The sequence below is a fragment of the Cyrtonyx montezumae genome, unplaced genomic scaffold (assembly GCF_038088225.1).
Source record: "Cyrtonyx montezumae isolate F1298 unplaced genomic scaffold, pur_monq_1.0 scaffold_30, whole genome shotgun sequence".
Taxonomy (NCBI): Eukaryota; Metazoa; Chordata; class Aves; order Galliformes; family Odontophoridae; genus Cyrtonyx; species Cyrtonyx montezumae.
In genome coordinates, this window is record NW_027072035.1 from 11,630,108 (window position 1) to 11,646,372 (window position 16,265).

At 40.7% G+C, this 16,265-nt stretch overlaps 1 protein-coding gene across 2 annotated transcripts; it reads right to left on the reverse strand.

Moving 5' to 3' along the window:
• Positions 1 to 222: 222 nt before the first annotated feature.
• TNFAIP8 (TNF alpha induced protein 8) lies at positions 223 to 15,724 on the reverse strand. Of its 2 annotated transcripts, none has more exons than XM_065744283.1 (2): positions 15,703 to 15,724; positions 223 to 2,024 (listed from the first exon to the last, which is right to left on the reverse strand). In XM_065744283.1, coding segments are annotated over exons 1-2 (567 nt in total). In that variant the 5' UTR covers positions 15,704 to 15,724; the 3' UTR covers positions 223 to 1,458. The 2 variants fall into 2 exon arrangements, with proteins under 2 accessions (XP_065600355.1, XP_065600354.1); XM_065744282.1 differs by lacking the exon at positions 15,703 to 15,724 and adding an exon at positions 13,566 to 13,688.
• Between the last annotated feature and the right edge of the window lie 541 nt (positions 15,725 to 16,265).

Below are 16,265 nucleotides of genomic sequence, written 5' to 3' on the forward strand. Positions count from 1 at the left end.
TTTGAACACACATTTCTCTGGCAAATCTCTACTGCCTTTCTCGGGATGCTCAGAGTGACAGAGTGAATACAAATTATAGTGAACTTTGCACTTAAAAACTGACATGCAATGCTGAAGAAGTATGTCAGAAACTGTAATGTTCTGGTTGCCTGCACACTCCAAGTATTTTCTGTATAATTCAAAATGCAACAGGGAAAAAAAAAAGAAAGAAAACATGAAAAGTTCAAAGTGCAAATATTCTTTGGTTTACTCATTAAAATAAAAAGACACAGCAAACAGCAAAAACCTGGCAATTAAATAAACTGCAAAGTCTTTATATGCTTCCTAACAAAGGTCTTCAGGTGTTTGAAATGTATTAACTTCATTCTTTTATGTTTATTACAGTGTCTAGAAAGTCACATTTATTTACCCCAAGGGCAATGCAGAGAGATGAGGGAGGAAGAGGAAGGATGAAAGGTATGATGAGAGATGAATATAGAAATTGATTCAAGATGTCACTTCAGTAGTTAAAAAGCATATAACCCCAGAAGGATTTTTTTCTAGATACACTGTTAGCAAAGCAAACTGGCTTGGAATTTATTTTTCAGATCATTAAGCGTTCTGAATTTACATATGCCTAATGCATAAAATAAGCTGACCTGCACGTTTGCTAAAAGAACTATGCCATATTAGCAAGATTCTAACCATCTTAAGGATTTGGACAAGTAAGTCACTGTGTTTAACCTTAAAATTTCATATGCATAGGTAACAACATGTACTGCAGGTTTTGTCTAGGGAATACTTTTTCCCACTTAGGCAACTTTACTGTAGCTTATGGATCCTGAAACAATCAGAGGAAACAAAGCATCAACGTAAATCTGCAAGGATCACCTGGTAGCCTTTCAGACATCACTGAGCTGGAGATATACAAACCAGATCAGACACTGTGATGGCATCACCGGTATTATGCAAAACTGAATGTTTTGCAAGGGCAAACTAGGAAGCTGTGATCTGTGCAGACAGCATAAAAGAATACAAATGAATCAGATATCTATGTTACAAATAAGTTGAAGAAATTATAGAGGGTACCATGGCACCATGTTACCAACGTTACTGGACACTGATGGTTTATAAATACTTATGTAAATATTTGGATTGTCTGACAGCAAGTTAGTTTGTTTTCTGTATCTGTCTTGCAAGACTTTTACTGTACTTGGACCTTTCTATTCTATTGCCTTTATCCAGCCGCTCCCACAGGCAAAGCACAGTAAAAGAAGGTAATGTGCCATCTCTCTTCCACAGGGACTGCAAATAGCGATAGATAGCTCAGGATAAGTAATCAGTTTAATCAAGATCATTTTGAAGTATTTGTCACAATATAAAAAAAAAATCCCCATTTTCATGCTCCCTTATTCCTTCATGAATCAACAGTGTTCCATCTACAAATAACACATAAGCAGTCAACTTTAGCACAGGCACTTATATGTTCCCCTCATCTAGCATTCTGTTGACACCATCACAAAGTTTCTGCAAATGAAGTTTATAAGGTCCAAAGGGATTATACAAGGCAGCCAAAAATTCACAATCAGAGAAGTGATCAAACACATTGTTGACACGTCCATGTGATTTCGCAGTTAGGTGACGCTGAATGATCTGATGAAGCAGCTCTCTACAGTCATTCAACAGTTTGGACAAAAAATTCCTGTCAAAAGTATAATCCACCTGATGGAAACTGACCACGGTCTTCGCCAGCTGATGAACTTTCTTCTTGAATTTCTCCATCAGTGCAATTTCATCTTGATTAAATTGATTGTTCCTGTAGAGAATTGCCAACTTGAGGACTATTTTAATGAGGTTCTTAATGATCTTCTCTGCTTCTTTTTTATTTTGTGTGTATTCCTTTGTCACTCTGTAGAGCTCATCTAGAACATCACTGCTGGTATCATCTATCAAAGTAGTTGCTATTGACTTAGATACCATTTTTCCAAGGATCTTCTTCTGGGCCTGAATGGCCAAGCTTTTTGAATTGAAGACATCTGTGGCCACTAGGAAAGAGAAAACAAACAAACAAACACACAAAAAAAAAAAAAAAAAAAAAAAAAAACAGAAGATGTAGTCAATACCTCATCATACATAGCTATTTGAGGAGTATTTCCATGACTTTCATTCGTCTTACTTCTCACCAATTACAACAGAAATAATAAAAACTGAGTGAATATTAGCCCCTAATATTCTGTCCTTTTAGGATTACATTCTTTTAGATTGTTGTAAGACTGAGAAAACTAACAACAACAAAAAAATTTGCTCATATTATTTTTCTGTGTATTGATAGAATATCTGATTTGGGCAATAAACCTCCCATATATGATTAGATGATCTTTAACTTTTATCTAATTTTCACTCATACTGAAATTAGCTGATTTGGCAAAATTCTGTGTATATTTTGCAGGGGAATAGCTGTGAACTGGACACTGAGGGGACTAAGGAACCAGAAGTAATGACAATTCCCAGTGCTGTTCCATTAGAAATAGTAATTCCCTGCATCAACTACTATAACTCTTCCTCCTTCACACTAGTTTCATTTCAGTAAATTTCAGATCCCATGTACGTTTTATGCAATACACATAACAGAAACAGAAATCCTTGTCAGAAACAGTATGGAGTGTGCAGTCTGAAGCTGCTAGTTTTCAGAGCAGTAAGTCTATGTAGTATGTATACATAAGCTCATCTGTCTCTCCTGCTGATTATGGAAGCAGCCAGAAAGGATGAGTCAACAGCTTTCCACTACACTTGCAATCATTAGCTCATTAAGGAGTCCTTCTGTGACCATTTAAGTAGACTCCAGTATGCATTTCAACCTCCAAAACTGTATTTATGTGCAGAAATACACCCAACAACTAGTTCCAGTACTTATCAGGTTCCAGTCCCTTATCATTTCCTTTAGCGTATAAAAAACAAACCAAACACTGTTTCCAACACTTTTCCTGTGAAACATTCCTGCTCACGCTCTCTCCCCAACGACAGTCACTCAAGGCACAGTGACCATGCAGCACCTCCTGCACCAGCTCAGGGACAAGCCAATGCGCCCAGGCTGCTGCCTTCCTGCAGCCCCAGCAGGCCTGGACTCAGCTACCACATGTATTTTACATGCAGAAAGTTTACAGGGTCTGGAAACACTTTTTTTTTTTCCCTCTTCCAATGAAAACAAACTCTGCAGATGCCAAACAGAAAATCCTCCTGAAGAAGTTTTTCAACTGTTCGTGCTTGGGCAATCAGGTGGACTCCACCTCAGGAAGCGAGAGGAGCCTGTCCTCCAGGACACCACAGATCCCTACTTCTTCTGCAGTACCTCTGAGAAACTTAGCAACAAAGCTCCTCTGCTGTGATCTCAGAAACTTTAAAGAGGGTTTGTTTGTTCTTAAGACTTGTAGTATGTGCCTAAGCAGGAACTGTTTGAATGCATTTCTGAAAAATCTTTACTTCTTGAGCACACTTGAAAACAAAAGAATCCTTTGTTACGTTTCTAGGGTAAAGCACTCAAAATCACAAGAAGTACACGTTCCCGAGCCATAGAGAGATGGTAAGAACTTACAGATGTTAAGCAATCACTCTTGACTAATATTAAATTCAGCATTTGCTTTCAAATATAAAGCTGCAACTCCTTTCTTAAAATAAAACTCATAAAAATAGTTCAGTTGTTTCATATACTGAAACTCAGTAGCTAATGCTTTACAAAGATCGACAGATAAGCATCGGAGTTGTTTTGTTTTTTCTCCAGAACAGGAACATCTGTCGCTGTTCCCTAATTTTCTTATACCTGTACACCATCCACTCAGGGTATCTTCTGATGTTCCACAGATGTTCACACTAACAGAAGTCACCACTTCCTCTGTAAAGTTGTGGAGGAAAAAAGCAAACAAATGCAATAAAATAGATGCTTTTTTATTATGAAGTGCTTTTTCCTAGGATGCCGTAGGTGTTCTTATAAAGTGGTAACTACAGCACACAGTGTGCATCAGAATTCAGTGTAACTCGTTTCTAGCAAGTCACACAAACACTCAAATCTGGTCCCAACGATCTGCACATACCAGCTAACAGAATACTCATCTCAAGCAAATCAAAACTGCTCTTCACAAAAAGATCCAACAGTTTCGTTAAAACAACAAAAAAGCACCTCACATAATTTAATATTTCACAAAGCAGAGCTCAACACACTGTTACCATATTAAGCCAAACAGGACATGCTCACATAAAAGCAGCATACAGCTCTCGATGGCATGGTTGAGTATTTGGGACTACACAGCACAGACCATTTTCTATCTCATCAGCAATGCAGCACTAGTCAGCTTCTTCTTCCTTAGGTGATTATACATTTTCCAATTTAATGGTAGAGTGCACAAATTTCACACTTCAGTATTTCAGTCAATCAAAAAAGACTTGCAAACTGCTTTTATTCTATAAGCATACTTTTTCCTCACCACCTATGTCAGGAAGAACATATTTTGCAGCCAAACGCTTAAGTCAAGCCAAGTTAAACCAGAACGCTCACAGAACTCCTGCAGACTTGGTACAGAAACTTCCTCATAAGAAAAGAAATTACTTACTTGTTCTACAAATGGAATTGCAATTGTCAACGCTGACAGCAGTATCGGAGGAAGAACAACCCAGTGAAGGGCTTGTTGACTCTGCTAAACACAGCGCATGCTTTATCATGCACTTTGCAGCACTGTCAGAAATGATCATCACACAGTGGATGTGCTTTTCTCCTACTCTCCGTAACAGGAACTCTTCTCAGCCACCTTTCTCCTCTGCCTGAAGGGCTTCATTTTACTTAGGCACCTCAGAACGCAAAAATATGTCCCAGTGGTTTCACTTCCTCTAACAGAGAGCTGGAAGGAAGTTGCAGTGCTGAGCAAGCAGCGCAGCACCGTTACCGCTAACCGGCTGCCACGTAGGGTGGGTGGGTGAGGGTGAGCAGCTCTGCAGCCCCAGCATGGGAGCTGCCAGCAGGAGGTGACAGCCATGTCCTTGGTACTTCCTGTAGATCACTGTGTGCACTGAGGGTACACCTATGGTACGGGCAGGTGCCAACCTTGCAGTGATAAAGACACCTCCCTGGTGGCTGGGCAAGTAATCCCACTAATTTAAGCATCTCAAGGAATGCCTTTCTCATGACTCTCCTTTACTACACCTCCTATTTCTTTTTTGTGCAGTTTTACACTTCACTTTTTAAGAGTATATTGTCCCCCCAAAAAAAACCCTGGAGTCTCTGCAATGTTACTTTATGTACAAGCTATACAAGGACACTGCTCTGGAAGCCAGCCCTGCTCAGTGCAGCTATGCCTCTGCAGAAGAGGGCAGAGTGAGGAGAGCAGATCTAAGGGGGAAGCCAGAGGACCTGAGGGATAACAGGGACATCAGAGGAACAAGTGAGTTTCTAGAGACTGCCTTTTGCAAATAGCTTAGTAATTACAGATTTCTTATTTTTAATTTTTTGCAAATGACAGTATTTATGCCAACAGTATTTATGCCATGCAAATAACATTTGTTATTTGTCCAATTAAAGTAAATAAAGACTGCACATGCAGCATTCTGGATGTGTTCTCCAAATACATCACCTTGTTGCTTTGTTGGTTTTTTTTCTTTTTTCCTTAAAGCTGTGCTGCAAATGTGAACTTTCAGTGAAAATGGAGAATTGTAGCCTAATAAGCTCTCAGGAGACTGGTATAAAAGCACTATGAGGCTACAGAGCTGTGATGCTCATTCTCCTCTGATGGGGAATGCAGTACTTCTCCTTCTGTACTGTGGCAAATACTAATTACCAAACATCCTGTTTCTCAACTCTATTTATACTTGAAAGAAAACATATTTTAAAGAAATATCAACAGCATGGAATCAGATGCTGTTGTTCATCTTCACTGCTTTAGGCCAAGATACAATTATTTTTTCCTGTAAGATAACCGGAAACTGTAGATGCAATGGTGCAAGCAGACAGGCTCAGTGTACTCAGTCACATGCATACTGACAATGAGCGCTTAGCCACGGAATGTTTGTAAGCTTGCTGTCATAAGGATGGACATAAAGAAAAAAAACCCACTCAATAAAAACTTCCAGTGAACCTTGCTAAATACTACGGGCAAGTCAGGATCTGAACTTCTTTACATGGATTGTATTTCTGATTCATGAAGTCAGCATGCTGGTGTTCAGAATTTGCCTGCAGAGCTGTTAAAAGTAATGCGGCTACTTAAGATTACTTTCATTTTAAGGGCTGGCAGGGCATGTCCTGCACTAGTAGTCAGCGAGCCCCAGAAACCACAGCAAACTTTGGGTGAGGGGCACAGGACACTTCCAGGAGAAAAGAGTCAAAGGAGAAAAGCAGCAGCCCCAGCTGAGCAATTCAGGCACCATTTAAAAGACTGCACCACACAGTTTTGATAATGTGGCAAGTGATTTCCTGCCTGGCTTCCTGTGTGGACAAGCAAGCTTGCTTCTGCACAGGCTGCAGGTTGCAACTGAAGCAAGAAGCCTGTGCACAGCACAGGAGCTGTATGCCCTGCGGCTGGGGAGCACTGCTTCCTTGGAGGAGGTCTGGGGACAACATGAAACCAAGCTGGATTCACAGCACTATATTTTCCAAGTACACGTGACCATAAGCGATGGTCCTCCAAAATCCTGGAACAGGGGACAGAAACTGACTTTTCCTCAGTCTTCCTGACCTTCCTATTCAATTTAATCCACAGCTTTAGTGCATAAAATGCCAAAATGAGAAGGAAAGACCTAGTTGCAGAAGCACATACTATAGAAAACAGAAAACGAAGTTTTCTTGTTTTTTTTTTATTATTATTATTTTTATTTTTTTCATCAAGAGGTGAGAAGAAATGCCAGGAAAAAAAAGCAAAGTACCTGCCAGTTAAATTCAGATAGTGCGGCAGGAAGGATGCTATTACCAACAAGAACGATGTGCAGCTCCATGAGAGCAGTCCATGCCAACAAGTTATTTTGGCTTTACATGCCTGTGCCTCCCAGAGCCAGCCTGTGCATCACATGCCATATGCTGCAGCTGATGCAGAAATTCAAAAAGTCTTCTTGGAAGCCCTTTTTTCCTACAGTCCCTCTGTGTACTTATTAATGAAAGTCAGACACTGGAGCAGGTTGCCCAGAGAGGCTGTGGATATCCTCTTCCTGGAGCACTCAAGGCCAGGCTGGATAGGACAATCTGGTCTAGAGGGAGGTGTCCCCGCCTGTAGCAGGGGGTTGGAACTGGATGATCTAATGGTCCCTTCCAATTTAAACCATTCATGATTCTATGAATAGTTTTGCATAAGAAAAAAATTGTATTAATCTCTAACGACTGTTACAGAGGTGTATTTTAAAACTGATTGGTTATTGAGCAGAGAACAAGAACTCAACAGACACAGAGTTCCCTCCCAACCAAGGGAATGTCTTAGTAGCAAAATAAACTTTAGCAGTAGGCACAGGATACTGAGCAGAATGCAAGAGAAAAAGCACAATGACAGGCAGACTGAGGGAATTCATGAAGAGACTTAGAATTTTACCCAAGAGAATGAAAAAAAAAAAAGAGAAGATGCTTTTGACAAAAAACAGGATGAACTGATACCTGCCCACGAGTTAGAGAGAAGACAACGATCTGGCCCCAGAGGAACAAGGAAAACAATTGCATGAACAAGCAGCAGCTTAATAGTGAAAATGCAAAGAGCGTGTATTTTGAATAGCATGTAAAGAAAGCCACAGGAGAGGGCAGTTCAGATGAGAGAAAGGTTTGCGAATCTTTCACTGACTTTGAAAATAACAAATAATGTTTTTCCTGTATTTCTTGTTCCAGCCCTCCATTGCTGGCGGCGTCAGTCTGTGTTGCACTGTCTGCACCCTGCAGACAGGGTGGCACTCGCTGGTACCTTTAAGACTAGGTTAGCAGCTTGTGCTTTGGCTGTGCATTACTCCCTCTACCAAACATGCGCCTGCTCTTTCGGCCTGGGACAATGGTGACATTGTCCACCACTATTTCTGCAGTTTTAGTTTTTACTGTTTACCCGATCTTAAAGAATGAAGGATACAACCTCTGACTTAAGCTATAGCACCTAAGTGCTCAACTAAAAACACAAACCAGCCTTACTAGATACCTTAGAGTCTGGTTTTGCTTTCATTAACACCACTAAAATGTGACTAGTGAAGTAAAATAAAATTTCAACCTTCAATACTAAAAAACTGTTCATCTGTAAAACTACATCTTCTGTTTAAGTTACACATGCTTATAGAACATTTTATGTCAGGAAGCATTATAATTTGCATGCTCTGACTGATGCACAGTCAAGCAATAGCAATCCTGTTTTTAAATGTTGCAAATACCAACTAAACGCTAACAAAAACTATGAGCGCTGCTCCAAAAGTTATGCCTCCTATTTTGCCATGTCAGCCCATAATGTCAGAGGTCAATGGTGGTGGTTAAGCAGAAATAGTCTTAGATTTTACATCTTAAACTGTATCTGATTCTCTCTGCACTGTATATGCAGGATAAGATTTGTGAAGACTCCCAGCCCTCCAAATAAAAACTGCCATTGCATGCAGGATTCTGCATTTCACTGTTAGCCAGTCAAGCCCTAGAAACCACCACCCAAATACAACTGTGATAGGGAATCAACTAAAGAAACTGAGCCAAACCAAACTTCAGACCCCAACCAACACAGGGAACGTTATGAAGAAAAGAAAAATTGGTAACAAAGTCACTGATGTAGAATAAAAGACAGATATCCCAGTTTCTCCCTTCCTCACCTAAAACAATACTGTGCCCAACTGAGAGCAAGTTTAAGTAGTCTGTACTGACACCGTGGTTACAAGGAACCAACCTGCTGGCAGACATAGGCGCATCACTAATCACACAATTTTTTCTATTAAGAAGTCATTATAGAGGTGTGTCCATAGAATAAAAAATTTTCATATGCTTTTAAAAGTAAACAACTCACACAACAAAGAAAGTGGCAAAAACTGAAAAGCTGCAACTTTCGTATCTCTCACGGTAAAAATAATTGCTAGCATATATAAAACCAACTATGCAGTTGGAGAGATTTATTAATGCCAGAACTTTCTCTGTAAGCACTCAAATTTCTCACAAAGAGATACACAGCAACTGTCACTGCTAACCGGCTGAGCACCTACTGGATAGCACTGGAACTGAAAGTATCCACTCAAGGACCAAACATGAAAAATTAGTTCTTAAAGATGAACATAGACCTAAAATTCATTAAAAAGCACATCAGATCATTTTTAACTTTCTACTTATTTTATTGAATGTAAGATATGGGAAAATGTAAGTTTTGTTGAAAAAGCAGCATAAAAATTAGTGGGTTTTTTTCATACTTCTCTATGAAAGGCTCACTCTTACCACATATCATAATAAAATTGCAAAGAAATCACTTCAGAAGGTTGAGATAATACTTTGAATACAGATTTCATCTGTTTTGATTATTAGATAAATATATTAATAGCTACTCTAGATGGGGGGAAAAGAAGCAACATGCTTCTCAGGAAGCAGTAATTAAAAACCTTGTGAACTTGTCAGATTTGACAGAAGACTTGATCAAATGGCAACTGTTACTAATGAAAGCAATGATGTATGAATTCAAATTGAAGATATGAATGGTTATTAATTGGTGTCTGGGTGTCACACTTTCCTTACACTATCACTGGCACATGTATTACAACATACTGAGTATTCTTAGAAGCCATTCATTTAGCCAGCTCTTGAACTTGGAAATGGCACTGTGAAAGTACCACAGCTTTTCTGAATGCAAGTGAACTCCCTGAAATGGAAAAAAAAAAAAAAAAGAAGAATTTTAAAACAAAATACTATCCTCCTGTCAGTGGAGCACCGTGTCCAGTTTTCACCTCCTTAGCCTCTCTCCTGGGAGAACTGACACACTGAAGCTTATCCAAGGAGGCATGGTTAGGAAACTGGAGCACATGCTGAAGATAACAGGCTTGCTCGGCCTGAAGAAGATAACAGGACACCAACTAGTATATCTACCTTGTAACTGAGGAGTTACAGGGAATGTGCAGTCAGGTTCCTCTTGGCACAGAAGACGAGCAAGGGGCAGCAGATGGACAGCAGCAAAAAAAAAAATCCTCACTTGATGTCAGGAAAAAAAATCTTCACAGCAGGAGTGGTCAATATGGGAGCTAAAGAAGCTGTGGGAGCAACACCCTTGAAGACACTAACAACCTGACTGCATACAAATGAGCCTAAGCAGGCCACAGCTAACTTCAAATGTGGATCTAACTTCAAAGATGTCTCTGCTTTGTGTGGGAGAACATGCCAGATGACCTCCAAATGCTCCCTGCAACCTATGCTTGTCTTTGGTTCTCCCTATTGATAGTTTGCTCTTCAAGGAACTGTATCTTACACACAATTAAACACTTAAGTCCTGCAGTTTACTATGGATTAAACAGTTTGATTGCGTAAGCATAATTATCTTAATTATCTTTCTCAAGGCAATCTAGCACTCAGCCCAATAACTGCAGCTAAATGATTAACCTGGTCAGAGTTTCAGTGGTACTCTAAAGTAGCCTACAGCTAGTGCTTGTCTCCCAGCCTATTTTCACATCTACATCTAGCTCCCTCATCTACCTGCAATGCATAGGGTACAGTACGTGGGATATGAAGACAATGAAGACACACAAAGTTCTCCGCAGGAGACAGCTGCTCAGTATGGACTCCACACATCACACATAGCAAACAAATACCTGTAGAAGAGCCAGTGGGAGTCACAGAATCATAAGAACCATCAAGTTTGAAAAAGACCTCTAAGATCATCCAGTCCAACCATCCACCTATCACCAAACTGCCACCTAATCTGTCCACAGATAGGTTATCTCGAAGATTACCCTGTCTGGGTCAGGAAAACAAAGCCATTCTTTCAAAGTGCTCTGACTGGGAGTGGCAAGTGCCTACATGAAGACGTAGCTGCAGCAGCTGTATTACAAACCACAGAAGTTAATCCCTGTCCTCAAGTGCTTTTTATAGGTTTCCTGTACCCTATTTCATTAAATGTACACACCTCCAAACTACATTAAAAATTTTATGTTAAAACAGTTTTTATTTGAGTGGCTACCTGACATCATCTCCAAATTTCCCATGTTTCTTCTTTACTAAGGTGTTAACTTCCTACTTTTAACTGCACCCATCTGCACCTCTGGCACTGCTCTTCTGAGAAGTTTGTGGTACCACATTACAATGTCTAGCTGATAACTACTCCTTCTTCTTTTTCATAAACTTCCCTTTTTTTTACATTTCTATCTTTCTTACATTAAATATTCTGCCCTTAAACTGTCTAATTGATCTGAAGTTGTAATAACCTACAGAAATGATGCAAAATGCTGAACTGTTAATAAGCATTGCTCTCATTTACAGAGCCACATGCACGATATTTATGACACCAGTAATCTACTAAATCTTTTCAACTGCAGTGGGAAAATTATCTATGCAACAAAAAAAAACCCTTCAACTGACTAACCTACACCTCTGACACATCTGCAAAGTCCAGATGATTTCTCCTGACTTTGCTTGCAAGTATTAAAATAATATTTGCCCTGAACACTTCTCTTCCTTTTACTCTGTAGTGTGTAGCTGTCAAACTACAACACTTTCATTGCTAGCTCTGACCTTGACATGTACAGAATTTGGCGAAATACATACTCTACAATCACCTGAATGCAGCCTGTATTCCTTGCTGTTGTCACAGAACTTTACCTGCCAATTCTGTGGTGGGGCCTTGTAATTTGCAGGCAAATCGGGACTTCCTTTAAGGAGACCTTCAGTTTTGTACTTGCTAGAACAATCAACTATCCACTGTGACAAACGGTTTAAAAGATGATATATTGTTGGTGATAACTTCCTGAGTTTCAAATTACGTTTGAATTTGTGGAGTATCAACTCCCCTTATGCAAAAAGCACACAGCTCTAAATAAAGCAGAGATAGCCAAAGGATTCTGAAAGTCCATTTTATGCTACATGAACTAAACCACTGCACAGGCACTGCACTGTGTTTTTCAGTACTGTGATCAGTGTTATCTTTCACATCATGTTTGGTCTTATGAGGCATGATAAACTTTATCATTAGAAATTCACCTGTTAACCACTCCAGTTATATTCACGTGCACAAAAACCTCTTTTCTCACATGGCTTCTCATTTATTCCTTTAGAGATGGGAATGAATTACCAGGAATGCATTTATAGATTGACTGAAAAAAACTCCTCCTTGATATCTTCATCTTATCTTCCCATAATGCTTACTTTCAACTCCAGCCAATTAAAATCACAGTGCAGAAAACCCCATTTTCTCAGCTAAAAATATCTCACCAAAGAGTTATCCCTTCTCTCCCATCTCAGCTACCTGCTCCAAGTCATTTCTTCCCAGCACAAAGATTTTCTCATCTCAAACTGGATCAGAACAAACAAAATAATATGGACAGAAAGACAAACCTTTCCAGTGCATTTTTAGATTCTGAATCATCTAGGGAGGTAAAAGGTTTCCTTAAAAAAGGAAAATTTACATTTCAAATATAGCCAACTTTGTGAAATTGTCTGAAGCTTCTTGTAAGCAAACCAGATGGTTGGTCCTGATGTGGCAGGTTTGCTGATCTCCTGTAAAACAGGAGGGGAAGGTTCACACTGACACATTCCCTATTCAAGCAGCTAGAAGAGGAATACTTTTTTCTGTTCTGCATTTCAGTAAATCAGACCCACAGAATTTTCTTTGGGAAAACAAATGCTGCCTTTGAGCTTGCCCATTCATTCAAATTGGAGAAAAAGAAAAAAGGGCATCTTTGTAATCCTGTTATTAACTGGGTTCTACTAAGTTATTACCACTAAGTTTGACCCAGCCCAAACTGACTTTTCTTTACAGCAGGAAAACACAAGCAAGCAGACAGAGGTCCCCAGTAATGCTGTTCTTGAAGCAGGGGAAGTTCTTATTTCTTGAGGGGAACCCCAAGTTCTTATTTCCACCAAATGCCAAGTGCGTAGACTCCTTGCTGCCTGCTGAGCCACACCGGATCCCTATCAGTCTGAGCCTCCCCAAAGACTATTCAGTCAGGAAACACTGGCTGTGCCCTAAGAAAACTACACTCAGCCCTGCTCCCTGCTGGAACCAGTGGCCTTTGTGGGCAGCCGCCCTGCGGAAGCTCCCGCCTGCCTCTCATCACCACATGCAGCCCTCGGCCCTCCATTGCTCACAGCCTGCCAGGAAAGCGAGAACCATCTAGGAGAACTCCCGAAACGAGCTTTCGCTTCCCCCCACGCAACTTCTTTTGCCAAAAGACACAGCACTTCCAAATCCAACAAAGCCTTCCTCTTTCGATACTCTCTACGGGCTCAGAAGCTCTGCTTCTGCCACCCAGCAGCCCTGCATGCATCAGGCCATCGCCAGGGGCAGGCAGCCATCCCCAGCACTCCGTACGCAGTGATTTCTTGCCTGCAGGACTGCTGCTCACTTCTCCCTGTCCCCTGCGCACCCAGAAGTGAGCTGAAAGCTTTCGCTGCAGGCCTGCAGCTGGCAGAGCTGCTTCCCTACCTTCCCGGGACTCGTCCGCCTCCAGGCTCATGGCGAAGAGGGCACTAGCAGCCGAGGTGTGCCCTGCGTAGCTGCAAGCCAACTTCTTGAAAAAATGGAGGAAAAAATAAAGGGAAAGGGGAAGGGAAAAAAAAAAAAGAGGGTTGGGATTTTAAGGGGAAAAGTCTGCGAATTCAGCAAATCAGGGCTCAGCTGTTGAGAAGATTCCGCCCCTTTCAGAGCAAGCACACCAGCTGCCGTCTGGAAAAGCAGCAGCACCTCAACAGAAACTCTCACTTCCCTTGCCAGCAGTTGCTGGTTATGCATTTCATTCTCCCTGGTCTCTAGAAAGGGTGGAGTTTTACTTGTTACAGCTCGCCAGCGGGGTATGAGAAAGCAAGCACAGGAGGCCAAAAAATCCCTTGGCAAGGAACAGCCTGTGATTGCAGCAACTGGCTGACAGACTGGGGCCTTGCTAAGTGTAACAGTAACATCTAACTTAAATTAACTGCTTCTGAAGCCTGAACTGCTCATTTCTACACCAGCTACTATCTGAAATGTGCCTGCAGTATCCATAATTACACCAACTAACATGCACTGACTACACAAACACTCACAGGGCGATGAGCAGCAGCAGTCCTGTTCAGGCAGCTCAAGCTGAAGCTCAACATTTTCTGTCTTCCATATGTGCTCAGAGTGTGATGCCAGCCACTCTGAACAGTATAATGCACCTTTGCTGCATGGAGAAACCAAACCACTTGAAATCTGTGTGCTACAGACAGCTCATCATTCTTAATACCACACAACTCTGTCTTAAAACCCAGCAAGAGGAAGAGCCCCCACAACAATTCCTCCCCATCACTCATTGGAGCAGAATATGCACTTGAAGAACAAACAGTGGGAGCAATGCGCAAGCCCATTTTCCTATTGTCACTGTCTCCGGTGAAATCACAGTCAGAAGGAACTATATTTTCCTACTTATTCATTGAATTTATTTTTAGTATGGTGAACGGGGCAAAAGCAGAGTGTAAAGGCTATGGCAGAAATGACAGGAGAGGTATACTTCTCTCTAGCGTCTAGTTAAGATGTACATCAAGATGAAACCAGACAGCTCTGAGCTGCACAAAATTGGGGTGATTCAGAATAATTAAGGTTAAAAAAAAAAAAAAAAAAAAAAAGCAAATCAAATTGCAACATTCATCTGTGTTCAAAAAAGATGATGTAAGCAAGAATGATGGTCTCACAAATCACAGCAAAGCGTAGGGAAGGTTGGTGCCAATTCTTCACCTGTAGCACATTACTGTGCAGACCAGGGTAAATTAAACTTCAGCAGGTAAGCACTTCTTGTGCTATTTTGAGTGATTTTATTCACAATAAGGACTGCTTTTTGCTATGTGCTTCTCCCACAGCTAAGATCTCATTTTAAAGGCACTTGGCACTGCTGAACATTTTTTACTGGCACAATGAACAACTCCACACGTCTCCTAAGATAATTCTTCCAGCAGCTACCTGCCTCCCACAGGTCTCATGGCCTCCAGTGGAATGGCAAAGGACAGCAGTTGCACCCTTCAAAGCACGGAGATTGAAAGCAAATATGAAAGCCCTATGTGATACCACTGAAAAAAGAAATACTATACTAGCTAAAGAAGTCACATTTTCAATTAAAAAAGAAAAAGATAAATTATTCCTCCTCATCTTGCTGCTCCCTGACCACAGGTTTGTGGTAATTACTGGATAGCAGACTGAAATAACCCCCTCTTCCCCCCAAAAACAAAACAAAACAAAACAAAACAAACAAACAAAAAAAACCAAACTAATGGAACAGAGTAGGAACAGGAAGAAATATCATGGTAGCCAAAATGGACCACAACGGCTTGTGGGGTCTTTAGATTAAAGGTAGCACTGGCAGAGAAATAAAGAAACCAGAAGATCACCTGGTACCACGAGCCTTCCAGGAACAGCTTTACACAACAGATGCCCTTCATTATTTTAGATGACAGACATAGAGAGGTAATGAGTCTTGTAGCTAAAGATCAGCAAGTTCGGCATATTTACACTTCTGAAATCTCAGAAACTTCAGAGCAGTTGGGACAGATGAGAAAATGCTGACGTTTAACTTTAGTTTCTTCCCTACAGCGTCACGATCATGCCTGCTTACTTAGCTACATTCCTCACAGCTCCAGCTAGACTGAGAATTCAAGGAGGTGATTTTCCAATCTTGTGTTGAACAGTGACTTCTAATGGCATTAGATTGTAAAGACATTATCATCTTTAGAGTTTGTGCTCTGTGAATGAACTGTAGTAAAATTCCTTAGGGCACCTGTAGAAAACAGTACAGATAATTAAAAAGCTAAGCAGAGCCCACGCACAAAGTCCTTGCCCAGGTGAAGGATGACACTCCTCTCCTGCAGCTGCCACAGAACCCAGACTGACTTGCAGTCCTCTGATGAATACACAGCCTGGAAGCTTAAAAAGCTCTGTTTACTCATAAACTATGTGTGTGATACAGAATGAGCTGTGCAAAACAAAAAATCTAAAAATAGTATCTGGTGACATAACTAAATTTCATAGGACAAAAAGGGAGGGAAAAGAGTAACTTCCTAAAATGAAAGGCTTAAAATTCCTTACAAGCCAGTCATTTGGATAAGCAATACTTCTGAAAGGATGATAGAGTTCCCTGTGGAAAACTGAATCTTTTTGGTGTGGCACATATAGAAAATG